Genomic DNA, 26,757 nt, shown 5'->3' with positions numbered 1-26,757 from the left:
CCAAGCCATAAACACAAGTGTTGATTTTGACACCAATGTGATACAGGCTTGCACAGCAGGGCTGATAGCAGCAGAAGGGAAAGCATTCAGTGATCGTGTTGTTATTACGGTTATTATTTGCTAGCATTGTTGCTGTCTTCTCTCACTTTCTAACACCAAGAGCATGTTTGGTGACTGCACATCGCTGATAGCAGCCCAGCGGTAGGTGCCTTCTCTGTGCACTGACTTCTTGTCCCTTCCCTCCTTTCAGCGTTCAGGTGTCTGTCATTCTTCTTTTGCTGTTGGCAAGTCCTCCTCCAGCCAGACAAGATGTCTCTGTTGGACATGAGCGAGTTTGGGGAGGCTGCTGAATACCTCCGGAAAAGCTACACAGAACAGCTGAAGCTTCAGACAATCCCATTTGATGGTAAGCCCCAAGCCCTTGGCCATGGCTCTCAGTGGAGATGTTCCCATCCCTTCCCTGGGTCTGCTCCCCGAGACATTGCATGTGCTGCAGAATTGCCCCCAGCACCCAGAGAGCAGGAGGATCTCAGTAGGTTTCTGAGTGTCCCCTTGCTGGCTGAGCAGTGGGAGCAGGTGGCCCATCATCTCCTGTGACCCTTAGGGGTAGGAGACTGAGGGAGATGGGCTGAAGGACTGGTGGTGGCAAAATCTCCTCCATCTCTATTGGAAATGTGCAGAACTTGCTCTAAGCCATCCCACTCTGCCCTGTGCCTTCTGACACAGCAAACCAGGGGAGTTTCACTTCTTCTCGCCTTCCTTTTTTATTACACTTTGCCTGCAAACACATGGGAAACAGCAGACTTCATTCATACATTTGACCTAGGCAAAATAAACAGCTGCCAAACATGGAAAAGGCAAAGAAATCCTCACTCCTATCACCGAGATTGTAGGAAGAAATAATCACTGTCCTTCCACATTATCACACTGCATTCACACAGCATTCAGTTGACACTTTCAAATAGTTTTCTAGATATCAACACATCCCTTCCCTTCCCTTCCCTTCCCTTCCCTTCCCTTCCCTTCCCTTCCCTTCCCTTCCCTTCCCTTCCCTTCCCTTCCCTTCCCTTCCCTTCCCTTCCCTTCCCTTCCCTTCCCTTCCCTTCCCTTCCCTTCCCTTCCCTTCCCTTCCTTTCCCCCTCCCCAGGGAAGAAGCGTGCTTGGATCCCAGATGAGAAAGAAGCTTACATTGAAGTGGAAATCAAAGAAAGCACCGGTGGCAAAGTCACTGTGGAAACTAAAGATAAGCAAGTAAGCAAAATACCTTTCCTTTTCCAAGGGCCTGCAACTATGTGTGGAGGGGGGATATGTGTGACAAGATCACGTCTGAACCCAGCCAAGATGTCCCTGAGAACCCATCCCCACTCGGCACTCAGTTGTCCCCCGAGGGCTGCCATGGGTTTGTCACTGCACAGTGTCAGCACGCTGTAGGCCAAGGACTTGCTAAGCGTGCCAGCCGCTCAGCATCCCCCACCAAATGCTTTCAAACCTGGGGTACTGAGCCAGGAGGGAGAAGGGGACAGCAGTCAGCTCCAGCACAGCCCATTGCAGTGCTGAACCATTGCCTTGCTAATCTTGGAGGTAAAAATCAGAGGTAAGGAGACAGGTCTTGCTTGTTTTAGCCTGGATTTGCAGTAGATTAAGCAGCACTGTTTGGGGAACAAAGAATAGGCAAAGAACAACATCCATTACAAATAGCTGCAAATGAGCTTAACTAATATCTCCTTCTCAGCTATGCGAAGTGCATGGCAACACTGCTGCCATGCAGAGACTCTCACGGGTATAAAACGGGGAAAAAGAACCAGCTGCTGACCTGGCAGTAACCGGTAGATGTGGTTGTGTTTGTTTCTCAGCTACATTTCATGGCACCGAGAACTGCTTGTGCCTGCCTAACTTAATTACGTCTAATTGCCTTTGAAACGTGCCAAGGTTCTGAAAAGGTTTTTGTCTGAAATTGGAGAAAAAATAATAATAAAAAACTCCTCCTATGAAAGGTAACTTACTGTGGAGGGGAGCATCAATCTGAAATCTTCCTTTGCCTTTTTAAATGCTTTGGTTCAAGATCTCCAGATTCTACAAACAAAGCAGTTTCCAAACTCTCTGAAACTGTTTGTGTTACAATTTGTCATGGATTTGCAAAACCTGAAGCTGTACCTGCTGCCTCCGGATCTCAATTCCAACAGAAACAGTTTCAAGAGGCAAACCCCACTCTTGTCCTTCCATCTATTTCCCTTCTTTTAACATCTAACACCTCTCAACGCCCTGTGCTTAATGCTCACCTATTAAAAAAAATAATAATCTCGGATTTTGTTTCAGATGCATTAACAAGCCCATTTGCTAAATCCAGGTCCTCGCATCCAGATATGTAAGGTGATATTTCCCCGAGGCTGGGATTTGCAGGATTAAACGGATCCAGCTCCAAGTGGTGGGGTGTGCACGTCAGCTGTTTGCCAGATAACCACAGACCTCTCCGATGGGACAAGGGGTGCTGAGCGCTATGCAGGGCTGTGCCTGTTCCCCTGTCCCGAGGGTGGCACCTGCAGGAGGGCAGAAGGAGCCCGGGGGCAGAGGTGGCACCCGCAGGGAAATGTCTCCATAGTGGAGCTGAGGCGATGTAGGGCTGAGGCTGCACCGGGTCTGAGCCCGGTGCCGCCACGTCGTTCTGGCAGACGCGGGTGGTGAAGGAGGATGAGCTGCAGGCCATGAACCCCCCCAAGTTCGACATGATCGAGGACATGGCCATGCTGACGCATCTCAACGAGGCCTCCGTGCTCTACAACCTCAAGCGCCGCTACTCCCACTGGATGATCTATGTAAGCCACCGCCGCTGGGGGGTCCCCGCCTCCCTCCCCCCGCCATGAGGAGGAGGGCTGCCGGGGCTCCCCGTCACCTCAGCCTCCCCCTTCCCACCCACAGACCTACTCGGGGCTCTTCTGCGTCACCATCAACCCCTACAAATGGCTGCCGGTCTACACCGCGCCCGTGGTGGCGGCCTACAAGGGGAAGCGGCGCTCCGAGGCTCCGCCGCACATCTACTCCATCGCCGACAACGCCTACAACGACATGCTGCGCAGTACGGGCCGGGGCGATGGCGGCGCGGGGGGGCTGCCGGCAATGGCGGAGGGTCGGGGGGCAACCCCCACTGACCGCTGCCTCCTTCCCTTGCAGACCGCGAGAACCAGTCCATGCTCATCACGTAAGTCTCTCCCCTCACTTCCCGCCTTCGTTTCACCCCCCGCCGCCATCTTGCTGCCCTCATCCCGCCCAGTGGTTGTCAGCCCGTCCTGCGATGCCAGGCTCCCTCACGGCGCCCGTCCCTGTGCCACAGATGGCGGCTGTGGCCAGAGGAAAATGGCGGCGGTGGCGGGCGGAGGGGCAGTGGGCGACGTGGGAGGGTGTAGGCCAGGTTGATTTCAAGTGACATATAGATAAGGGCTATATAAAGGACTCGAAAGGACCCCAGGCTTCTGCCAAGAGCCATGGACATTTTTAGCAGCGGCCATAGCCTAATTAGGCAATGCAGGGGCCGAGGAGAGATGCTTGGCTCTGGTCCTGCGTGCTGTGCTCCCCGGCTCCCCCCGCTCTTTGTCATCTGGGATTACAATAGGGAGCAGCTATCTATAGGGATGAGCTCACCGGGCCCTTCGCAGCCTGAGAGCCACCCGAGCCCCTTGCTTACCCGGCCCCGTGTGGGCACAACCTGGGCAGGATCAGCCATGCCGTGCCGCCCTGGCCATCTCCAAACAGCCAACGAAGAGAGGCTGTGCTGAAACCAGCCAGCATTGAATCCCGGACAGCTGAAGCCCTGGGGCAGGGCTGTGTGCCCACCAGCACAAAGCTCAGCACCGCCTCAGTGTCTGCTGGCACCTCCTGACAGCTGTGTGCAGCCCCAGAGCAGAGGGGCTATGATGGCAGCCTTGCTCCGAAGGACGCAGTGCAGGTTTTTGCTCCTTTCCACATTTGCCCTCCCCTTGAGAACTGCTGCCTAGGATGGCAGGGCGATCGCCCCATCCTTCCCTCGTGCTTCGCTTACCCTAGCTGGCACAATGCGTGGGGTGGTTGGGCAATGCCGGCAGGTTTGCAGAATCTCTGTTTGAAGTTTTGCCTGTTCTTTGCCTCATATCCTTGATCTGTGTATTTCTGTTACCCTAAGCGGAGAATCTGGTGCTGGTAAGACTGTAAACACCAAGCGGGTCATTCAGTACTTTGCCATTGTCGCAGCCTTGGGCGACACACCGGGCAAGAAATTAGTAAGACCTTCTTTTGAAAGAAATTCTTGCTGTTTTCTTCCTTTCTTTTTTTTTTTTTTTTTTCTCTCCCCCTCCCCCCTCCTCCCTTCTCCCTTTCTTCTTTTTTTTTTTTACTTTTTTTTTTTTTTTTTTAATTCTTCTCTCAACTTTTTGCATTTGGAAACCTGTTTTGGTCTGACCCGCCCAGGGCTTGGCTTTTCCCTGACTTTTGAACAAGCAAGGCTTGAAACTATCTTGCTCAGGGGGGAATGGATTTTTTTAAGCGTCTGCTCAGCGTGAGCAGCCTGGAACAGGCACTTTGGATGCCCTCTTTATCTTCTCTTCTTTCTTCAACACCCCACAGATCTTCTTAAGGAGCTCAAAAGAAATGGTGTAAAACTGCAGTTTCCCACCTGGCTCTTTTAAGCCTTGCTTTTCCTCCTTTTCTCCTCTTTTTTTCTTTTTCCTTTCTTTTGTTCATTTTGACCCTTCTCTGCCTTGTCCTTTTCTTGCTCTTGTTTTGATTCTTTGGTGCTGGTTATTTTTGAGCTGCTCTTGCAATTGCTTCTTTCTTCTTGATACATTGAGGCTCCAGCCTGCTTTCCCCTTACAGAAGCAAACTGGCTGCTTTAGGTATCAGACAAACAATACTTCAAAATTTTCTTTACTCTTACCTGGTTTGAATTTAACTGTTCTTGCTTTTTGATGCATTTCTTCATTTTCTTGAGCTAATCTATTTAACAACTTTTTGGCATATCTTAAAAAGTTTAATCCTCCCATTTTTTCTTGGGCCATTTTTGGCACTAAATGGCCGTGTCCTGCTTTTCTGATCATGCTTCTTGTGGTTCTTGCCTGGCTTTTCTGGATTTCTAAAGACAATTTTCTTTCCTTTCTTTAGGCAGCTGTTGCCACTAAAACTGGGGTAAGTGTTACAGACTCTTAATCTTTAATGCTGAGCACTGGATTCTGCTGCAGTGGAGCTACAGCAGGGTGATAAGAAATGCCAGTGCCTACAGTCATGGCTCAGCCATTGTAGCAGCTCACATGTATGCCCTTAACTCCCAGCTCCTCTTTTGGAGCACCAAGGAGCTGCATTTAGCTTATATGCATGGCCAGCTGCATTCCTACCCTTTTGGGTGGGAAATCCTCATTAAAATGTGAAGCTCAGCCCACTCAGGAAAGCTATTACTAAGAGCCAAACAGTTGGAGGGATGCGTGTGTGAGTTTTGGGGTGGCCTATGGGCAGGCAGGGCAGTTGTAGATTGGGCTAAACTTAAGAACAACAGATCAAAGGATATCAAAGGAAAAATACAGCTTGCTACTACAAACCATGATTCACAGCTGCTCCCTGTCTCTTTTGCCCTTTACGTGCCCGGAGCTGCAGAGGCAGGGTGCAGCCATGCCCCACAGGTGGTGGTTGGCACCCAGCAGCAGAGCAGTGGGAGCTGTCACGGTGTCAGGGTGAGGGCACTGAAAGGCTCTCATGGAAAGTGCCCCTGTTGTCAGACTCCACTGTCCTTCGTGTGGTTTGGCACAAGTCTTGCGTCTCTCTTCTAATTCTTGTCCTGCTTTGCCTGTGTTAGGTGGTGCCTGTCTCTGTCTCTTTGAACTACATATATGAAATATACTATGAACTATGTGTATGAAGCATGGTTATGGAGCTGTTAATCTCGAGGTTTGCTCCAAAGAGATGCAGAGAGACCAGCAGATCATGCCAGCTGGGAGCCATGATGTGTCCCTGTCACACTGTGGCCCTGCCATGCATTTGGTTGGTGCAGGGAGCTAAGCCTTTTTTCTGCATCTCTTCATTCACAGTGCACTGATGCTTGAACTGTCCATGACCCTGGTTTGGTGGAAGGGGAAATGCCTGGCAGAACCTAAAATGTTTGGGCTGTTGTGACAGTGTGTGCTTGCTCTTGGTTTGCATGTTGTAGCAGCCTAGGAAGGGAGCGAAGGACTTCTGGGTGCAGTTCAGGCAAGGGGAATCCCAGAGAGAGCATTGCTGCAAAATCCAACTCTTCTGACCCCAAACCCAGCTGCATCCCCTTGTGAGACAACGTGAGACTTCAGGAACAGCAGGCTTTAAAGACATCTAATGAGTGCAGCAGGCAGATGGGCACAGAGCCTCATACTTCATTTCCCTGTGACACTGATGACAGATCCCCTTTAGCTGAGTGGGAGCTGATGCATTCTTTGGTTTTGTTTTCCAGGGCACCCTCGAAGATCAAATCATTGAGGCTAACCCAGCTATGGAAGCTTTTGGCAATGCCAAAACCATAAGAAATGACAACTCCTCACGTTTTGTAAGTGTCTTAGAAAGCCACTGCTGATTTGCAGGGTGTATGTAAGCTAAACATGTCATCCATAGCATAATTGCTTTTGTATGGTGTGGGCACAGGAGTAGCTCTTCTTCCTAGGAGGGCTGGAAGGGCTGCCAGGGCCAAACTGGCTAAATTGGTGCATTGGATTGCATGTTGGTCAGAACGAATTGTCCCTGTAATGACAGCCTGGAGCTGGAAAGTCTGTTCCAGGATCAGCACTAAGGGGCCAGCAATCAAAGCTCGGAGTGCTTGATAAACGTGTGTCCTTGAGGCAGCTGCATCCTTTTTGTAAGCCCAGCTTGGGTCTGTGTTGGGGTGTGGAGCTGATTGACTGCAGGTGGCTTTGATGCCTGTTCTTGTGCCTGTGGGGGACGGAGAGGTTGTGGGGCTGAGACTGCTCAGCACACGATAGCCAGGAGGCTGTGGGCAGACTGGGTGTCATACTGCTCTACAAGGAGTGCTTAGCTTTCAGAGCAGGCCTGAGGACAGGGATTTCTTTGCTGTGAGCAGTGTTTCTGCTCACCAGTGTTTAAAGCCCCAGGTGATACCGCCTACCTTCTACCAGAGAACTTCACCCACTTGTCTCTCACAGAGCACAGTATCTTGCCTAACATTAGCAGAAGTGGGAAGTTGCCAGTGATGCTTTAGCTGTGTGAGTTTACTAGGAGCTGCCCAGAGTTGTGCCTGTGTAGACAAGCCTGGTGTTTATCTCCCTGTAAATGCTTTCAGGGCAAGTTCATCCGCATCCATTTTGGCCCCTCAGGGAAGCTGGCCTCTGCAGACATCGACATCTGTGAGTAACACGTGCCAGCTGCAGGGGGTGGATTTCTTTCTCACCGTTTCTGCTGATGGTGGGTGAGCTCCAGGGCAAAGCAAGCCCTCTTGTAACCTCTCTGCCCTGTTTGCTTCTAGATCTCCTGGAAAAATCAAGAGTGATTTTCCAGCAACCCAAAGAGCGAAGCTACCACATCTACTACCAGATCCTCTCTGGGAAGAAACCAGAGCTGCAAGGTAAGGCAGCATAGCCTTTACAGTGTGACGGCTTGAAAATAGCCAGGAAGAGCTCTGTTTTGAGCATCAGGGTCCTGCTGTCCATAAGGGCTGAGCAAACCCAGGTCAGGGTTTGCCATTCAGGTCTGGCCCTCAAATGCTTTGATGACTGTGCAGGATTGTAGGATTTTCAGATAATTCAGGGTGGAGAAACCAGTTGCTTTGGTCTGAAAACTAAAGGCCTTTCTGCAGCTGTCTGGGAGTGGGATAGCAGTCTCTGAGTCTGTCTGCAGGGTGGGAGTACACCTTGCTAAGGTGCCTTGCGCAGAAACTCCTTGTTGAGTGATTCTGCACTGACTTCAGCACATGCAGGTAGGATATATATACTCATTTTGGGGTAGGGGAAAGTGTTTTGCAGTCCATTCTGAGCTCCTCCTGCCACCCTAGGGGGATGATTCTGTTTCAGGTGAATTTGCAAACAGCTGCACAGCTCTCTTGCTGCAGCAACCCAGGTATAGACATATCCTGAATTTGTTCCCCAATACAGTACCAGCTGACCCCGAATTTGCTTTGGAGCCACTCTTGTGTGCTGGGCAGTCCTGCCTGCCCTCTAGATGCCAGGTTGCACAGAGAGCTCATGAAACCTTTCCACACAGCAGGAAGATGGGTGCCACAATGCCCTGGGGAGGTCAGCCACTTGGCTGCTGGCTCTCGAGCCCTCTGCTGGCTCCAGAACAATACCTTATTAGGCAGGTCTGGATTGCTGCACTGTGCAGTAATCTTATCTGGTGGTCACAAGGACATGGATGGCCACTTCTAAATCAGTCTGCAACAAAGCCATCTCCCAAGATAGCAAGCAGGAGAGGTGATTGGTGCCATCTAGTTGAGGCCAGTATGGCTTTACTTCTTCATCTGTATCCAGTGTTGGCTCTTTTGCACCAACTTTGTCAGTCTGGCCTCACTGCATATGTGTCTTCTCACAACAGATATGCTGCTGCTCTCCCTCAACCCCTACGATTACCACTTCTGCTCTCAGGGTGTAACAACTGTGGACAACTTGGATGACGGCGAGGAGCTCATGGCAACAGATGTATGTGCACTTCCTTCATGCCACAGAGCCAGAAGTGGGGGCCTGGGGGAGAGTATGGGCATCTTGGGGGTGTTGGACTCACGGTCAGATTTTCATGGAGTGGGATTCCTCAGCCAGATGTTCACAGCCCAGAACACCCTGTCCACTCAGCCCCAGAATAGGGAAAACATGTTGGGAGACAACAGGAGCACCCACCCTCACCTCAGGGTGCTGATTTTGTTCTGTCTGTGCTGCTTTGTCTCCCCTCAGCATGCCATGGACATCTTGGGCTTCAGCAATGATGAGAAATACGGCTCCTATAAAATAGTGGGCGCCATCATGCACTTTGGCAACATGAAGTTCAAGCAGAAGCAGCGGGAAGAGCAGGCAGAGGCTGATGGCACTGAAAGTGAGTTTTAATCTGTGCTGCCAGATTCACCCAACCTGAGCTTGGCATCCAAACTCCTCTGAGGGCAGGCTGTGAAAGCAGCCCTGGTCTGTGAACGTTCAAGATTGTGATCCTGAGCAGTTGCAGTGTTAGGACCTGCTCTGGGCACACAGAGGAATGTTCACCTGGGGGCAGGCCTTGTTGTGGTAACACTCGTGATGGAGGAGTTTGTCTTCATGAGGAGTGTCAATACAGGTTCAGCTGCTACATGGTAATTAAAAAAGACTGTGATCTAGTAGAAATGATTTCTTACAGAGGTGATTTCCTAGCTACAGTCTACTGTAAAGAGACAAAAATTACCTCGTCAGCCCAGATTTACTGCATGAGAATCTGAGATCCCAGCCCTCTAAACTGTAACTTCTGAGGCAGGAGGTGCAGCCTGTAAGAACAGCATGAAATATCCAAAATTGGAAATTGCAGTTCAGCCACTGGAGCAGGCCTGAAGTTAGTTAGCATTGATCAGCAGAATAGCTGATTTTTTCTTTTCTGTGTCCTACTTTCTTGTTTCCTAATGCCTTGTGTGGTTTTACAGGTGCTGACAAAGCTGCCTACCTCATGGGGATCAGCTCAGCTGACCTCATCAAGGGGTTGCTCCATCCTCGTGTGAAAGTGGGCAATGAGTACGTGACCAAAGGTCAGAATGTAGAGCAGGTGGGTGTTTCAGGACACAGGCTTCTATACCCATGCTGGTATGTGACTCTGCAGTCAGGCCCTGTGTGCAGTGTTACTTGCTCAGGATGCCTGGTGCTTCAGTTAGGAAGGAGACCTGAGAGCAAAGAGCACCATGGTAGGATGTATCCACACTTACTGGTTCCTGGTAGTTGGGACAGTTGGCTTCAGGGTTGGCAGGTTGTTTTGGATGGTAACCAAGGCTTTGGTTATCAGTGTCTTTGAAATGTGAGTTGGATCATAGCCAGAAAAGGTTTGGTTTCTATGGATCTGCTTCAGATAGTCACAGTCCCATAAAAATTTCAGTTCTGGACAATAGAAATCTCATCTAAATAAGTGATCTTGTGGGAGACTGTAATGCAGCAAAAATGCATCTGCTCAGCCACGTCATGATTGAGTACCCAAACCTGGCCTGGATGCTCTCAGCCAATTCTTAAATAAAATTTAAGAGGACCTCAGCTATTGACTGGAGTCCTATCCAGAGGCAGTGAGGTGTAGGCTCCTGCCATGCACATCTGAAAATATCACTTTGGACTTGAGCATATACCCCAAGACCTTGGAGGCCATCCTGGTGCTCATTGGACCAGAGGTGCAGGAACATGCTTGTGAGCATGGGAAAGCTTATCAGAGAGAATGCTGCAGCCCTGAACTCCCCAGATCTGTCAGTCTCTCCTTTGTGCACTAAGAGGAGTGCTGTCCTGCAGCCTAATGCCTGCAAAAGCAGTATGATGCATGGCGCTCACAACCTGCTCTCTGGTTTCCTTTGGCAGGTTGTTTATGCTGTGGGAGCCCTGGCCAAAGCCACCTATGATCGTATGTTCAAGTGGCTGGTGACTCGGATCAACAAGACCCTGGACACCAAGCTGGCCAGGCAGTTCTTCATCGGAGTACTGGACATCGCAGGCTTCGAGATCTTCGAGGTGAGTTCTGCAGTCCCCCTGCAATGGGCTCAGGGGAATGTTGTAACATGACAGCTAGGTCCCCTGCTGTCTTAACAGCTCTATCTCTGCCATGAAACTGTTGGTCTTGATAGGACGAGCTCTTGTCTGTATTTATTTGTCTGAAATAAACAGGCAGCTCCATAGCTGCTGCTCTAACACTACTGTGGAGCCTCAAGTGAGCTCCTGGCTACCTGTTTTGGTAGCAACTTGAGTCCAGCAGGGGTTGTTCTTCACACCCAGACAAAGCAGAACAGTGATTCTCTTCATCTCTGGAGCTTTACTTGCTGAAGCAGGTTGGTTTTGTTCTTGCAGTTCAACAGCTTTGAGCAACTGTGCATCAACTTTACCAACGAGAAGTTGCAGCAGTTCTTCAACCACCACATGTTTGTCCTGGAGCAGGAAGAATACAAGAAGGAAGGCATCGAATGGGTCTTCATTGATTTTGGCCTGGACCTACAGGCTTGCATTGACCTGATTGAGAAGGTAAAGCACAAACCAGGACACAGAATTGGCACTTCTGATAGACAGCTTGTTCGTAAAGACAGGAACAATGAGAAGTGCTCTGCTACCAGAAATAGAATTAGTCTCTCCCCAATCAGTGGCAACTGGACAACTTAATTTTTCCCACGTTTGTAGCTCAGAACCTTCAGCTCATTGTTTGGACCATATTTTGAGACACATTTTTTGTCTTTGTGGGGAATTCTGTTTTACTTATCAGTGAGCAACAGAACCAGGAGATGGGGGGAGAAAATAAAATGGATGGAACAGAGAATTTTTCCTCTAGAGAATGGCGATCTCACTGATTCTGAGCACCTCTTATAAATGATTTCCACAGTTTCATGGAGGAAACCCGCCCTTTCTTTTTTTTTTTTCCTAAATGAACACACCTGTCAGGATGTTGGAGGGGACCCCTCCTCTCCTGACAGTAGACCACATCTGGGCAAGACCAATGTCTTGTGGGCCTGGCCAGTCCCACTCTCACTGGGCGGAAGAAGCAGCCTGGTGTACACCAGGGGAGCAAGGAGAGTTTGCCCCATGGTAGATATCTTGCACTGTTTGCCTGAGTGAGGACATGACCTCTCTTGCCTCACCTTGCCCAGTAGCACAGAGAGTCTCCCATTCTGGGATGGCACGTGGCAAGAATGAAATCAGATTTCCTCACGCCACCTTTTCTCTGCAGCCACTGGGAATCCTGTCCATCCTCGAAGAGGAGTGCATGTTCCCAAAAGCCTCCGACATGTCATTTAAAGCTAAGCTCTACGACAACCACATCGGGAAGTCACCCAACTTCCAGAAGCCCCGGCCGGATAAGAAGCGGAAATACGAGGCCCACTTTGAGCTGGTGCACTATGCTGGTGTGGTACGTGCCTGCCTGCTCTTCGGCAGCACTCGCTCTCCTCTTGCAGGGCTGAGCTTTGCCTTTCTCCTTTGCCCACAGGTGCCGTACAACATCATTGGGTGGCTGGACAAAAACAAGGACCCCCTGAATGAGACAGTGGTGGCCGTCTTTCAGAAATCCCAAAACAAGCTCCTGGCCTCTCTCTATGAGAACTATGTGGGCTCCAGCTCAGGTGAGGAACAACCTCATCCTTCTTCAAGCTGCACTTTGATCCCTTAACTGCAAAGCCTTATCATACACACACACAGCTGTCGATGGAGCAGCCTGGGCAAAGGGAGGACCCACACCAGCTCTTAAAGCCTCTCACCTGGGTGGGTGCTCTGGATGTGCAGCACTAGCCTAGGGGCTTTAGGTGGCTATGGAAAAGCAGGCTGAGTCTATGCAGGGCTGTACTCCTGTCCTGGTAGACCTGCAAGAAGTGACGTAGGATGCGTGAAGGACTGACCTGTTGCGAAGAGATGGGGGACAACACACAGAGCTGGATGCTGTGGGAGGAGTTTTTGTCAGGCTAAGTCTGCAGCTGGCTGTTACTATCTCTGCTTGACAGAGAGCGAGGGCTGTGGGCATATCACTGACATTTTCAGTGCAGAGGTGCTTGGAGGTGCTATGGAGTCCTTCAAAGCAAGCTGTCACTTTGCTGATGTACTTAATCCATATTTTAACCCAACAGAGGAACCTCACAAACCAGGGTCCAAGGAGAAACGTAAGAAGGCAGCTTCCTTCCAAACAGTGTCCCAGCTACACAAGGTAAGAGCCAACCCTTCATGTGTGGCCATGAGGGATTTATGTACAGAGCATCCCAGCACCAGTCCCACTCCCCTTCCAGAACTCCAGGCTGTCTTACACATGAGCTCCTTGGTCTTGAAGGACCACAAGGATTCCAGGGAGTTGTCCTGGCTAGCCAAAAGCTCCTGGCATCTTCTACTTGGCCCTGTGCCTGGCAGAGTCCCAGCCCTGTCCCTGTGCTTCTAGGGAAGGATGTGAGGCTCCAGACTGGGAGAGCCATGGCTCCCTTTGAGCTGGAGTTTGTGCTGCTTCTGCCCACGTGATGCTTGTGCAGCTCCTTCACCTCTGAGGGAGCGGCAGTTAAGACTTGTAGTGATGTTTAGATATTGTATTACATGAACATCACTTTAAGTCTGTGCTACTTCTCTCCTCATTCTTGTCGGCGGGAAGGACAGCCTTTGGGCAGAAGAAAATGGAGGAGGCTTTAATGGGTCTCTGAGCATGCAGCTCTCTGCTCTCCTGTCCATGGAGAGCTATGTGACAGCTCAGGATAACTCGTGCCCCTGATCCCATGCTCACCATGGCATTTATTTGTCCATCCCGGAGTTCAATCAACTTAAAAACAGCACAGAGAGGTGTCTGTAATCCCAAAGCTGTGGTCTGCTGTGACAGCCTTATGGTCGCAGGGTGTTCAAAGAGAGTCTTGCCATCAGATCCACCCAGAGCTCTAGTAGCCAAGGAGAGGTTCCTGGGGACAAGGTTCCTGAGCAAACCTCATTCAGAGAAGCATGTGGTGTTCTTTCTTCTGCACAACTGACAGTCCCTGGGAAGTGTCTGTGGTGAGAAGTTGCCCCATGGTAGGGCTTGCCAGAGCTGGTCTTGGACTGGCTGAGCCTCTAAGGAAGGAAAGGCAACCTGAGAAAAAAACAAGGATGCAAATGTTTTTCCCACAAGAAAAGGCAAGACTGTGAGTCATCCCAGGATTCAGGCCTCTGACAGTGCTCTACTGTAGGGCCTTAATCCCAGGAGCTCGTCTCCACTGTCCTGCCAGGGCATGCTGGTCTCCAAGCAGATATTCACATAGCATCCATCATGAGCCAGACCTGATGTAAAGCTGCTGGAAGGATGGAGAAAGCTCAGGCTGGCCTGGCAGGGCCCTCTGTTACAGCCAGAGGGCATGGACAGAACTCTGGGGTACAAGGAAAACCCCTATTGAGATGAGGGCTGCAGTTGGTATGGATGCCAGCATTGGATTTGTAGAGTGCTGAGGGCAGGGCTGATGGACACCAGCAGAGCTGTATGGCAGAAATGTGCTCAGTCTTGGTTTCTGGCTCTTCCCTGTAGCAGAACTTCACTTACAAACAGTTGTGAGGCACCTGACTCCTGTCTGGCACAGCAAAACCAGTTCTGGTTGGCATGTCTGCCCACCGTAGTTTCTCTGCTGTTGCACCCACCTTGGCAGAAGGCAGTGGTGCTGCTATGGGCAGCAGCCAAGCAAGAGGAAATTCCCTCCTCTCTCCACCCCCCAAAATGGGCAGTATCTGCTCTCTGCCTGCCTGTGAGAGGAAGGAGCCAGAGAGAAGCACTATGGGAGCAGAGACATCACCTCATGCCTCATCCCCCATGTCTGCCCTACAGGAGAATCTTAACAAGCTGATGACCAACCTGCGCTCCACTCAGCCCCACTTTGTCCGCTGCATCATCCCCAATGAGACAAAGACCCCAGGTATGCATGGACTGAGACAGCACCCTGGCAGCTCCTTCTGGCAGGGACTCCTGCCCTGCTCCTGTACCCACGTGCTACCCAGTCCTTTTATCACAGCGGTTCTGCTGCTGCCAAGACCTGGCTCCATTTCTGTGGAAACCACTGAGACCCTTGCCAGTCTCCTCTACCAGTGAAGAAGTTTTGCCAGGCTCCCAGCTGGGCTGTGTGCTGGCAGCTGGGCTGCCTTGCACTTGTTTGACATCAGGCATAGATGAATTTTTCAGACTGACTTCTAGCCTCTTGGGCCTGCACTGCAGCACTGATGCTCAGTATAGGCTTACAAAACAGCTTACCACCTGTGTTCCCAGAACAGCCCCCATAGGCTGCTTGCAGAGTTCAGGTCATGCTCCCCCCATCCTCTTGGACTGAATGTTTCCTCTGTCCCTACTCTCACCCCCTAGGAGCCATGGATGCCTTCCTGGTGCTGCACCAGCTGCGGTGTAATGGTGTCCTTGAAGGTATCCGCATCTGCCGTAAGGGATTTCCCAACAGGATCCTCTACGCAGACTTCAAGCAGCGGTAACTCCCTCTTCTCCCCTCCCCAGCATGTGTTCTGGGGAAGCTGAACTCCCAGCTTGTGCCGGGCTGCTCGGAAGCCCACATAATGTGCAGTGTGTGACAGGTCAGGATAGCTGTGGTACCAAATGTGGATAGTTTTGTGCCAGGCACAATGAGACAGCAGGGGTACTGATATTTCAGATGCTGAATGCAGGATTGATGCAGGTGATTGGAGGCAAGGCACAGGACCTTTGGTCCTGGTTCTGATATCCTTCTGCTTTGGGGATCCTTACCATTCCCTAAGTTGACTCCATCCATCCTGCTCAGCCTGGGCCTGAGCCAGGCAAGGTGAGGCCAGTGGCCTCCTCCTGCACAGTCGTCCTCATGTACAGGGCCTAAGATATGGCAAGGTTTCCTGGGATCTGCTCTTTAGCAGATCCCAAACTGAAACCTGGAGCTCCTGCTCCGTTTGTGGCTTTAGCTTGTGCTGTAGTGTGTGGGGACTGGCACGACTTGGATACAGGGACAATGATGGAGCCACCAACTCTGTGCTGAGGTTTTCTTGAATGCCCTCCCTCTGCTTTGTGCTTGCAGCTACCGCATCCTGAACCCAGCAGCCATTCCAGATGACAAGTTTATGGACAGCAGAAAGGCCACAGAGAAGCTGCTGAGCTCTCTGGATCTGGATCACTCCCAGTACAAATTTGGTCATACCAAGGTGAGACCAGGCAACTGCTGGTCCTTGGGGGGGTGATCTCATTGCAACCCATCTCTGCAACCCCAGCTAGCTGGTATTGCCCAGCTTGCCCTCTGTCTTACTGCAGCTCTGCTGAAGCCCTGTGCTCTGCAGGCTGAGCATGGCCTTCATGAGACTGAAGGAAGCGAAAAGAAGCTAGGAGGAAGCAGGTCTGGGTGCTGCTGCCTGAGCTCATTCCACCCAGTGCAGCAACTGGTCCTACTGGGAATATGTGGGGATGGATGCAGGGCAAGGAGAGCTGGTGTCCAGCTGTTCCCCTCTCTACAGAGCCTGGGTTTGTGCCCTGCTGCTCTGAATACCCCCACTTTGGGCTGTACATAGAGCTCAGGCCTGTCTGACACGTCATGTCACCCATGGGCTCTCTGTCATGTTTGACTCTGTTCTCACACCTTTGTCTACAGGTGTTTTTCAAGGCTGGTTTGCTGGGCATGTTGGAAGAGATGCGAGATGAGCGTCTGGCCAAGATCCTGACCATGCTGCAGGCCAGGATCCGTGGGCACCTCATGCGCATTGAGTATCAGAAGATCATCAGCAGGAGGTAGAGTTGTGGGGGGAGAAAGAGTTTTGTGAGTGCTTCTTTTTTCCTCTGTGCATTTCAGTGGGTTTGGTTTGTGGGGTTTGCCTGTAGCTGGCAGAGGATGAGCATGTGTCCTGGTTTCAGCTGGTAGAGAGTTGTTATTTCCTTCGCTGTGACTGTTATGATACTGTGTTTTATCTTTAGGAAAAAAAATCATGTTGATAACACACTGCTGTATTAGTTGTTGCTGAGCAGTGCTGTACAGAGCCAAGGGAGAGTGAGTGAATGACTGCATGGTGCTCAGCTACCTGCCAGGTTAAACAACAACAGCATGGAAGGGGTGGAGGCAAACCTACAGGGCCTGGCATTCTTGACAGGAAGAGTCGGTTCATCTGGGCTGGGAAAGTGTTTGGTTTCCATTGGAAGAATTCAGTGGGTGCAGAAGGAGGAGATCTGAGAGTCACACCACACATCCCATCACTGCAGTGTGATCATTCATATGACACAGAGCTGCCCAAGGAGGCTGTGGATGCCCCATCCCTGGAGGCATTCAAGGCCAAGCTGGATGTGGCTCTGGGCATCTTGTTCTAGTGGTTGGCGACCCTACAACTAGATGATTTTTGAGGTCCTTTTCAACCCAGGCCATTCTATGGTTCTATGGTACTGCTATTTGTCCTGCTGGTGAAGGATGGAGTCAGGTCTCTGCTGCAGATGAGAGTTGGAGGTGGGGCATCTACACCCATGATGATCCTTGTTGCTTGTATTCCTCCAGGGAAGCCCTCTATACCATCCAGTGGAACATCCGAGCCTTCAATGCTGTTAAGAACTGGTCCTGGATGAAACTGTTCTTCAAGATCAAGCCTTTGCTGAAGTCTGCTCAGACTGAGAAGGAAATGAGCAACTTGAAGGAGGAGTTCCAGAAGCTGAAGGAGGCTCTGGAGAAGTCGGAGGCTAAGAGGAAGGAACTGGAAGAGAAGCAGGTCTCCATGATCCAGGAGAAGAATGACCTGGCTCTCCAGCTGCAGGCAGTGAGTACCTCACCCTCTCCCTGGCAGCATAAACACAGTGCAGGGTCTGTGGGTAGAGGAAGGAGCAGAGAGTGCTGGATCCCTTCTCCAGACTCTTGCAGTTCTGAGACCCACTCATTGCCACAATCCACTTGAGATACTGTGTTAGACCCAGTGAAAACCTGAAGCTGCATTACAGTCTTGCTGTCTCAAGGCTGTCGTGGGAATTCATGGTTCCCTGGCTCTGAAAAGGGTGATCTCATATGGAGGTGGAAGTGATGGGAATGTTTGCTGTCCAAGCTGTGGCTGATGTGTGGCAATTCTGTGCCAAAAAGTGTCAGTTCAGTGTTTCTTGCCTCTGGAAAGTTGGGTGCAGTTAGCTTTTTGGCTCTGGTCAATGCTAGATGTTGTCCCTTGGCCCTGCATGGAGCTCCTGTCATTACACCTGATCACTTTGGGTTTGCTCTGTCTTCCACTCCTTGACTTTTGCAAGGACAGTGTGACTGCTGTATACTTTTGGAGCAGTGGATGAGCACCAGCTTTCTTGCATCTTTTTTAGGAGCAAGACAACCTGGCAGATGCAGAGGAACGCTGTGACCTGCTGATCAAGACCAAGATCCAGCTGGAGGCCAAGGTGAAGGAGCTGACAGAGCGTGTGGAGGACGAGGAGGAGATGAACTCAGACCTCACTGCCAAGAAGCGCAAGCTGGAGGATGAGTGTGCAGAGCTGAAAAAAGACATCGATGATCTGGAGATCACACTGGCCAAGGTGGAAAAGGAGAAGCATGCCACGGAGAACAAGGTGACTGACCCTTCTTGCAGGGAACGGCCTAATTGCCAAGATATGTCAGCCATTTAGGGGCATGTAAGGGAATTGCTGGGGACAATACTGCTCATGTGTGGGAGCTGAGGCTGAGCAGAGTGCTAAAAGGTGTGGCAGAGAGCAAAACCCCACAGTGTCCTGCTTTACAGCATGGGATTGGCATGGGCAAGTGATTCTGTGCAGTAGCAAATGTTTTGGGGTTTTGACCAAAGCCAGCCAAAGGAGAAAGGAGCTGGCTGCTGCTGTGGTACTGAGCTCCTGTTGATCATGGATTCCTGCCTTTTGTAGGCCAAGCTGCTGTGTTAGCTTTGCATCACCTGTCTCTAAGAAGATGCACTTAATTTTTTTACCTATCTGATCTAGGTTAAAAACCTGATTGAGGAGATGGCTGCTCTGGATGAGATTATTGCCAAGCTGACGAAAGAGAAGAAAGCACTACAGGAGGCTCATCAGCAGGCCCTGGATGACTTGCAGGCTGAGGAAGATAAGGTCAACACGCTGACCAAAGCGAAGGTCAAACTGGAGCAGCAAGTGGATGATGTGAGTCATGGCCAGTGACAGTGAAGTGAGAGTAGTTTGAATCACACACCTTTGGGAGAACCCATGGGCTGCCACCGAGTGGGGTCTGGAAAACATGGTGATTGATGATTCCCATGCAATAAGGCCAGCTGGTGAGCAACCTCACTGACAAACTGCCCCTGAACCAGAGGACCCCCATGGGGAGCAGCCTGGGCTGAGGGGAAGGAACAGGAGGCCAACTGGGAAACAGCTATGGCTCTCAGGGCTGGGTGAAGTTCCCAAGAAATGGGCATGGGGGAGGTCAGGCACTACAAGGGCTTCTTTCCCTCCCTATCCTGTTGCCCTTTGTTCTCCAGCTGGAAAGCTCTCTTGAACAAGAAAAGAAAATCCGCATGGACCTGGAAAGAGCCAAGAGGAAGCTTGAAGGAGACCTGAAGCTGACACAGGAGTCTGTGATGGATCTGGAGAATGACAAACAGCAACTGGAGGAGAAACTCAAAAAGTGAGTGTGTGACATGTACTGGGCTGCGCGCTTTATCTGTCAGTGCCTGCTTCTAAGCCAGGTAGACACATGCAGGACCTGTTGGGATGTGGCTCTGAGCACTGCTGGTGTGATCAGTCCAAGCAGATGGAGGGTTTAGTTTTAATGGGACTGTGCAGAGGTGCTGCAGGGGCTGCTCTGTGGAGCTGAGACCTCAGCTACAAGTACAAACTTCATCACCTTGTCACTTCATCCCCAGCTCTAGTTGGGGAACAGGCAATTGCAGGCAAAATCTAAGAGCCAGGCCATCTGCTGCTCTTCACCCTGTTGTGCGCTTTCCCCTGAGGGTTAGTTTATTTTTCTTCTGGGCCTGGATAATACAATGCAGGGAATACTTTTCCTCCGGCTTCAGGATGCAAAGGGCAGGATAGTGTTTGAGCAGAGGTCAGCTCTGCCTTCTTTCTGTACAGGAAAGACTTCGAAATGAGTCAGCTGAACTCAAGAATTGAGGATCAGCAGGTGACTGAGGCCCAGCTGCAGAAGAAGATCAAGGAGCTCCAGGTATGGTTGGAAGTCTTGTTCTCACGGCCCAGCGGTCCCAAATTCCCATCAGATGTAATGCGCAGGGGGCGTCTACGTGGGTTGTCCCATTGTGGGGAGCAAAGATGCTGGAACATTAGACAGTGCTTGGAACATCTGCCCCATCCTGTCCCTTCTAGGCCCGTATTGAGGAGCTGGAGGAGGAGCTGGAGGCTGAGCGTGCCGCTCGAGCCAAGGTGGAGAAGCAGCGGGCGGAAGTGTCCCGGGAGCTGGAGGAGCTGAGTGAGCGGCTGGAGGAGGCTGGAGGAGCAACGTCTGCACAGCTGGAGATGAACAAAAAGCGGGAGGTGGAATTCCTGAAGCTGAGGAGGGACCTTGAGGAGGCCACGCTGCAGCACGAGTCCACAGCGGCCGCTCTGCGGAAGAAACATGCAGACAGCGTGGCTGAGCTGAGCGAGCAGATCGACAACCTGCAGCGTGTCAAGCAGAAGCTGGAGAAGGAGAAGAGCGAGATGAAGATGGAGGTGGATGACCTGTCATCCAACATCGAATACCTCACCAAGAACAAGGTGGGTGCTCTGCACTGGGCAGCTTCGTCTCCTTTGTGAATAGGCAGCTGTGAGTCTGTCATCAGTGCAGCTCACTGCAGTGCGTTCTGCACAGCCCTGTCCATGCACACTTATTCCCTGGGTGTAGCCTGTCCCTATTGTCGCCGTGGCAGCACCTGCAGAATGCTTTGCTTGTCCTAGTGAAATTTGGAGGATCTGGGAATACAGTACTTGTGTGAGAGACTTCAGAATGCTACTGTTAGCTTAGTAGGGATGTAAAAGCTCTGCCAGGCTCTTCCTACCTGCACTGTGTGCACCAGGGATTTGCTGAGCAGGGCTGTAAGGTCCCAGGCCGTGCAGTCGCTGAGTCCCTCTTGGGACGGTGCTCTTGGGGCAGAGCCTTATCTCATGTAGGCTTTACTTGTTGCATGCAGGCCAATGCCGAAAAGCTGTGCCGCACCTATGAGGACCAACTGAGCGAAGCCAAGTCCAAGGTGGATGAGCTGCAGCGGCAGCTGACTGATGTGAGCACACAGCGGGGCAGGCTGCAGACTGAGAATGGTAGGTGGGGGTGTGTGCCTGTTCCTGCACGGCGGCGTCTGCGCTGGGTTCAGTTCAGTCGTGCAGGCTGTCCAGCTCCTCGCAGGGGCAGATATCAGTGGAATCTCCATCTGGAGGAAAGGGGAATGCATGTCTATGGTGTGCCTCTGCTCAGGGATTGCAGTGCTGTTGTATGGTGTGGCAAGGGAGGGGACCTCTGTGGCAAGGCTGTTTTAACAGGTGCTGGTGGGGGGTGATCTCAGGCATCAGGAGAGGGTTCTCAGCTGTCACACTTAGCCATTAGCTTCTGGGGGACACCTCTGTTCATGGGCCGCAGCTTGCCTTACTGGGAATACAATTGGCTTCTGGAGTCTCAGTGCAACTGAAGGCCATAAGATGTGAGCGGGTGTGGGCTCAAGCATGGGTGTCCAGCCCCAACACAGCTGTTTGGCTCTGTTTGAAACCAGGGGAGCTGAGCCGGCTGCTGGAGGAGAAGGAGTCATTCATCAACCAGCTGAGCCGTGGCAAGACCTCGTTCACACAGACCATTGAGGAGCTCAAGAGGCAACTAGAAGAGGAGACCAAGGTGAGACTGCTGGGCCATGGCTGGTCTCTGAGTGGCTCGGAGTGGCAGATGGCAGTGCAGTGGGCCAGCGCAGTACTGAGGAGGTGGGATGTAACCTGCATAAAAATGCACCAAGGCAGCTTTTAGTCACTGAAAAACAGAATTGCTTCCCTGCTAGCATCCCAGCTGGCATCCAGGGGCCTGGGGCCAACTGCCTATCTCATGAGCTGTTCCTTCCTCAGAGCAAGAATGCCCTGGCGCACGCCCTGCAAGCTTCCCGCCATGACTGCGACCTGCTGCGGGAGCAGTATGAGGAGGAGGTGGAGGCCAAGAGCGAGCTCCAGAGGAACTTGTCCAAGGCCAACGCAGAGGTGGCCCAGTGGAGAACCAAATACGAAACAGATGCTATCCAAAGAACAGAGGAGCTGGAGGAAGCCAAGTGAGTCTCGTGCCTGAATTAGGTTACCTGTGGGTGGCAGGTTCCTATTTAAGGATGTGACCCTCCCAAATCCGAGGCTTTTTGGGCAGACCAAGGCCTTCCCTGCAGAGCTGCAGGTGGACTGGCATTTGGGCTGGAGGTGCTTACTCCTTGCTGCTGTCTGCAGGAAGAAGCTGGCCATTCGGCTGCAGGAAGCAGAGGAGGCTGTGGAGGCTGCCCACGCCAAGTGCTCCTCACTGGAAAAGACCAAGCACCGGCTGCAGACAGAGATTGAGGACCTCTCAGTGGACCTGGAACGAGCCAACTCTGCCTGTGCTGCCCTAGACAAGAAGCAGCGCAACTTTGACAGGATCCTGGCTGAATGGAAGCAGAAGTATGAGGAGACTCAGGCAGAGCTGGAGGCATCACAGAAAGAGTCACGCAGCTTGAGCACAGAACTCTTCAAGCTCAAGAACGCCTATGAGGAATCTCTGGACAACCTGGAGACCCTCAAGAGGGAGAACAAGAACCTGCAGGGTAGGACTGGGATCAGGCCTTCCCTCAGACTGTTGGCAGCCTTGGCCCCTGCTGTCATGGGCAGCCCATAGCTCCCATGTCCTTAGCCCTGAGGCAGCTGTGTGGCAGGATGGACATCCATCTAGGCAGGGAGCACTGTGATCCTTTGACAAGAGGGTCTTTTGTGGTTCCTCACATCCCTCCTGTGCCCTGTCCCTCCTTTCCTTTGCACTGGCCACAAGGGAGCACAGCAGGGCCCAGCAAAGGGGGCTGGTGCCCATTCTGCAGGCACAGCCTCAGCACCCGGGGACTGGGGGAATGTGGGCACAGCTTGGGTGGGGTGATGAGTTTGTCCTGCAAGAGGCTGGCACTGCAGCCCCACTCCTGACCAAACACCTTCTGCTCCTGCCAGAGGAAATTGCTGATCTGACCGACCAGATAAGCATGAGCGGCAAAACCATTCATGAACTGGAAAAGCTGAAGAAAGCCCTGGAGAATGAGAAGAGCGATATCCAGGCAGCGCTGGAGGAGGCTGAGGTGAGCCTGTGTTTCTCACTGAAGCTCACAGATGCCTGCTGCACCTGAGAGCCCCTGGACTCCCTACAGCTCTGGGGAGGTGGTGCTGGGGCAACTGGATGCACTTCTGGGTCCTGCTTGTGGGGGCTGAGGCAAGGCTGGGGAGGCTTCCCTGAGGGACTTTTCCCAGAGCTGCTGTTGTCTGTAGGGAGCCCTGGAGCATGAGGAGAGCAAGACGCTGCGCATCCAGCTGGAGCTGAACCAGATCAAGGCTGATGTAGACAGGAAGCTGGCAGAAAAGGATGAGGAATTTGAGAACCTGAGGTGCGTGTGGCGGGCTGGGCTGCTGCTGTGGGCTGGGGCAGCATCATGGCCACGAGACAAGCACGTCTGGCTGAGGCTGATCCGGTCAGATGTCCCCAGGAGTGGAGCTGACACATCATCCCTCCCGCAGGCGCAACCACCAGCGTGCCATGGACTCCATGCAGGCCACGCTGGATGCTGAGGCTCGGGCCAAGAATGAGGCTGTCCGGCTGAGGAAGAAGATGGAGGGAGACCTGAACGAGATGGAGATCCAGCTGAGCCATGCCAACCGCCAGGCTGCCGAGTTCCAGAAGCTGGGTCGCCAGCTGCAGGCCCAGATCAAGGTGGGGGGGATGGGCTGGCTGCTGCCCCTGTGCCACCCCTGCCTTCTCCTAGCTCTCCCTCCTCCTCCCTGTCACAATTGACCCCACGCTGCCCCGCAGGACCTGCAAATCGAGCTGGATGACACCCAGCGCCAGAACGATGATCTGAAGGAACAGGCGGCCGCCCTGGAGCGCCGCAACAACCTCCTGCTGGCAGAGGTGGAGGAGCTGCGGGCTGCCCTGGAGCAGGCTGAGAGGAGCAGGAAGCTGGCAGAGCAGGAGCTGCTGGAGGCCACCGAAAGGGTCAACCTGCTCCACTCACAGGTGAGGGGCTGCAAATTGGCTCCTGGGGCACTGCTGGGACTGGTGAGCCGTGAGCCTGTTGGGCACGGCCAGTCCTTGTGGCACTGCCTCTCTGCCTGCAGAACACCGGCCTGATCAACCAAAAGAAGAAGCTGGAGACCGATATCTCCCAGCTGAGCAGTGAGGTGGAGGATGCTGTGCAGGAGTGCCGCAATGCTGAGGAGAAGGCTAAGAAGGCCATCACGGATGTAAGAGGGGGCTGGGGATGGTGCTGAGTGGCTTGGCAAAGGTATGCAGCATGCATGAAGGTCTCAGAGATCTTCCAGGCAGGGCTGCCCAGTGATGTGTCTGTGCACTTGGCCTTGCAGGCTGCCATGATGGCAGAGGAGCTGAAGAAGGAGCAGGACACGAGCGCACACCTGGAGCGGATGAAGAAGAACATGGAGCAGACCATCAAGGACCTGCAGATGCGCCTGGATGAAGCAGAGCAGATTGCTCTCAAGGGGGGCAAGAAGCAGATCCAGAAGCTGGAGGCCAGGGTGAGGGAACAGGGGCAGAACCCTGGTGGTATGGGCTTTGCAGGGCACTGGAACTACACAGGGCAGGCCCGAAGGACTTTGCCTGGAGTGGCTCAGCCTTTAGCTGCAGCTGCTCTGAGCTGGGGAAGTGGCTGGGGCCGGATGTCCCTGCCTGGGCTCCCATGACTGAGGTGGCCTCTCCTGGCTGCAGGTGCGTGAGCTGGAGGGAGAGCTGGATACGGAGCAGAAGAAGATGGCTGAAGCCCAGAAAGGCATTCGCAAGTACGAGCGGCGGATTAAGGAGCTGAGCTACCAGGTATGGCAGCACCGGGCGCAGCTTCGGCCCCACGCTTCTCCCCATTTGCTGACCCTCATGTTACTCAACACCCCCAGCATCTGCCTTCCTGCTCTGTGTTGGGGGCAAGGCCTCAGTTGAGGGCTGGACCCAACAGGGCCAGTCCAGGGGGCATGGAGTTGGTGGATGCAAAGGAAGCACAGGGCTGCCTTGCACTGGGGCAGCAGGGCTGAGAGGTCTTGCCCAGCACCGGGGCCCTGCTGACTGGGGTGGGGGGGAACTTGCAGACGGAGGAAGACCGAAAGAACCTGACCCGGATGCAAGATCTGATCGACAAGCTGCAGAGCAAGGTCAAGAGCTACAAGCGCCAGTTTGAGGAGGCGGTAAGTGCAGGTCTGCTCTGCTGCTCTTCTCTGGCGGTACTCAGGTCAGTCCCTCACCCCTGGCCCTGCCTCCCCCCAGGAGCAGCAGGCCAACTCCAACCTGGTGAAGTACCGCAAGGTGCAGCACGAGCTGGATGACGCTGAGGAGCGAGCTGACATCGCTGAGACGCAGGTCAACAAGCTGCGTGCCCGCACCAAGGAGGTCATCACCTTCAAGGTAAGGCCCAGCCCCGCTGCCCACCCTCTGCTGCCAGAGGAGCAGCTGCGCAGCACCAACACCCTTCTCTTTCACCAGCACGAGTAGGAGGAGCGTGGCTGCCCACCCTGCTGCCTGCTGTACATTGGAGGCAAATGGCTGCAACAGTCACTGCCAGCTTTGCGCCGAGTTAATAAACGTAGCTGTGCCAGGAGCGGCTCCTCTGTGTCTGTGCTGGTATGAGGGGCTGCAGCAGCGAGGTGCAGGGTGAGCTGGGATCTCTGGGAGCATCTTTCACAGCCAGGCAGCAGCAAGAGCCACAGGCCTTTCCTCACCCTGCACCAGTTTGTTCCAGGTGGGAAACAAGAGCCCCCCAAGCACACGCTGAGCTGGGCAGAGCAGAGCTGGGGGACAGGGGAGGGTGGAGTGCAGAACAGACCTCCTCACACCATTGTAAGCACAGTCCTGCACAGCACAGAGAGGTTGACCAGGGCTTTGGCAAAGGGACTACAAAAGAAAAGACATCTCCAGTAGTTTCTTTAAAATAGATTTCTTTAATAGTTTCCATTTAATATGTTTATTTGCAGTTAGTAAATTGGCATTCACGGGGGCAGCACACACCTCAGCTCTCCGTGGGGAAGTGCAGGCTTCCAGATGTGTTAGTGAGCAGGCTCCCAGCTCCGTCCCCATCCTTACACCCACCGCAGCCTCTGCCTGGTCCCAGTGAGGGGCACTGCCTGGGGGGGCTGGCAGAGAAGCGAGCAGCCCCACCTGTGCTGGGTTCTGGGCCCCCTGCAAGCAGAACTGGCCCCTACAGTCCAGCACCTGCTGTTGCCAGAGGCTTCCAGCCTGGGCCTCTGCAGCCAGCTCAGCCTAAAGGCGGATGCAGAGCCAAGCTGCCTGCAGCAGGCAATGCCCAAAAGAAAGCAGGGCAGAGTGGAAATGGCCACCCTCCCCCACGAGGAGGAAGATTCACCAGCTGGGAGCACAGCCAAGGACAGACAGAGCCTGGCCCCTCCCTGCTCATTACATAAATACAGAGATGTAAATGAGACTTTGCAGGTTTATAGCAGCAATCGTTGGATACACCAATTAACTAGACTATGGAAAAGGCATCCCTTAACTTAAAAGCCTTTTAATTTGAAGCATTTATTTTAAGTGTACATCTATTACAGTTAAGAAGAAGCAAAGATACACCAAAAACACAAATAGCCAAGAACAAAAAAGTACAGATGAGAAAGAAATCAGCTGGGGGGGGGAGGGGGGGCACAGGGTGAGGGTGAGCTGACAGAGAGCAGAGGGGCAGCTGCCACAGCAGCAGCACACTGGAGCTGGGCACGGCCTCCCCAGGGCTCACCCTGAGCAGAGACTGAATGCCCCAGCCTAAGCTCAGCAGCTCTGCCCAGCCTGCAAGCAAAGCGCTGCCTGCTGGTTGGAGCAGGACACAGAAGTGGGAGATAAGCAAGGGGTGACTTCAGAGAGCAACTCCTGAACGTGGGGCTGGAAGTCTCTGCCTCTCAGCCAGGTCCCAGCACAGGGACCCCGCAGAGGGGGCTTCATTCTGCTGCCAAGGGATAGAGACAAAACACGCAGCTCAGGGCCCTCCTCAACCCTGGGCCCCAGAGAGCCAACAG

The 26,757-nt window shown here is 52.7% G+C and overlaps 1 protein-coding gene across 4 annotated transcripts; it reads left to right on the top strand.

The window, feature by feature from the left end:
- Positions 1 to 250: 250 nt before the first annotated feature.
- On the top strand, positions 251 to 25,337 carry MYH7B (myosin heavy chain 7B). 4 transcript variants are annotated; one of them, XM_052683436.1, is made up of 42 exons: positions 251 to 406; positions 1,148 to 1,251; positions 2,670 to 2,813; positions 2,917 to 3,073; positions 3,169 to 3,196; positions 4,154 to 4,250; positions 5,128 to 5,151; positions 6,440 to 6,532; positions 7,280 to 7,343; positions 7,463 to 7,561; positions 8,527 to 8,630; positions 8,880 to 9,018; positions 9,590 to 9,708; positions 10,497 to 10,646; positions 10,980 to 11,150; positions 11,848 to 12,027; positions 12,106 to 12,238; positions 12,737 to 12,813; positions 14,431 to 14,518; positions 14,959 to 15,076; positions 15,650 to 15,773; positions 16,214 to 16,350; positions 17,102 to 17,357; positions 17,896 to 18,138; positions 18,523 to 18,699; positions 19,035 to 19,180; positions 19,630 to 19,720; positions 19,879 to 20,268; positions 20,682 to 20,808; positions 21,255 to 21,373; positions 21,595 to 21,791; positions 21,958 to 22,307; positions 22,699 to 22,823; positions 23,011 to 23,126; positions 23,257 to 23,449; positions 23,549 to 23,752; positions 23,854 to 23,979; positions 24,100 to 24,270; positions 24,461 to 24,565; positions 24,832 to 24,927; positions 25,007 to 25,144; positions 25,223 to 25,337. In XM_052683436.1, exons 1-42 carry the CDS (start codon positions 310 to 312, stop codon positions 25,229 to 25,231), a joined length of 5,826 nt encoding a protein of 1,941 aa, XP_052539396.1. In that variant the 5' UTR covers positions 251 to 309; the 3' UTR covers positions 25,232 to 25,337. The 4 variants fall into 4 exon arrangements, with proteins under 4 accessions (XP_052539396.1, XP_052539393.1, XP_052539394.1 ...); XM_052683433.1 differs by lacking the exons at positions 251 to 406; positions 1,148 to 1,251; positions 4,154 to 4,250; positions 5,128 to 5,151 and having other exon boundaries at positions 2,697 to 2,813; XM_052683434.1 differs by lacking the exons at positions 251 to 406; positions 1,148 to 1,251; positions 2,670 to 2,813; positions 4,154 to 4,250; positions 5,128 to 5,151 and having other exon boundaries at positions 2,974 to 3,196.
- The last annotated feature ends 1,420 nt before the right edge of the window (positions 25,338 to 26,757 follow it).

This window comes from Tympanuchus pallidicinctus, unplaced genomic scaffold (assembly GCF_026119805.1).
Source record: "Tympanuchus pallidicinctus isolate F22 unplaced genomic scaffold, pur_lepc_1.0 scaffold20, whole genome shotgun sequence".
NCBI lineage: Eukaryota > Metazoa > Chordata > Aves > Galliformes > Phasianidae > Tympanuchus > Tympanuchus pallidicinctus.
The sequence above is the reverse complement of the archived record's forward strand: the minus strand, read 5'-3'. Positions and strand labels throughout refer to the sequence as shown.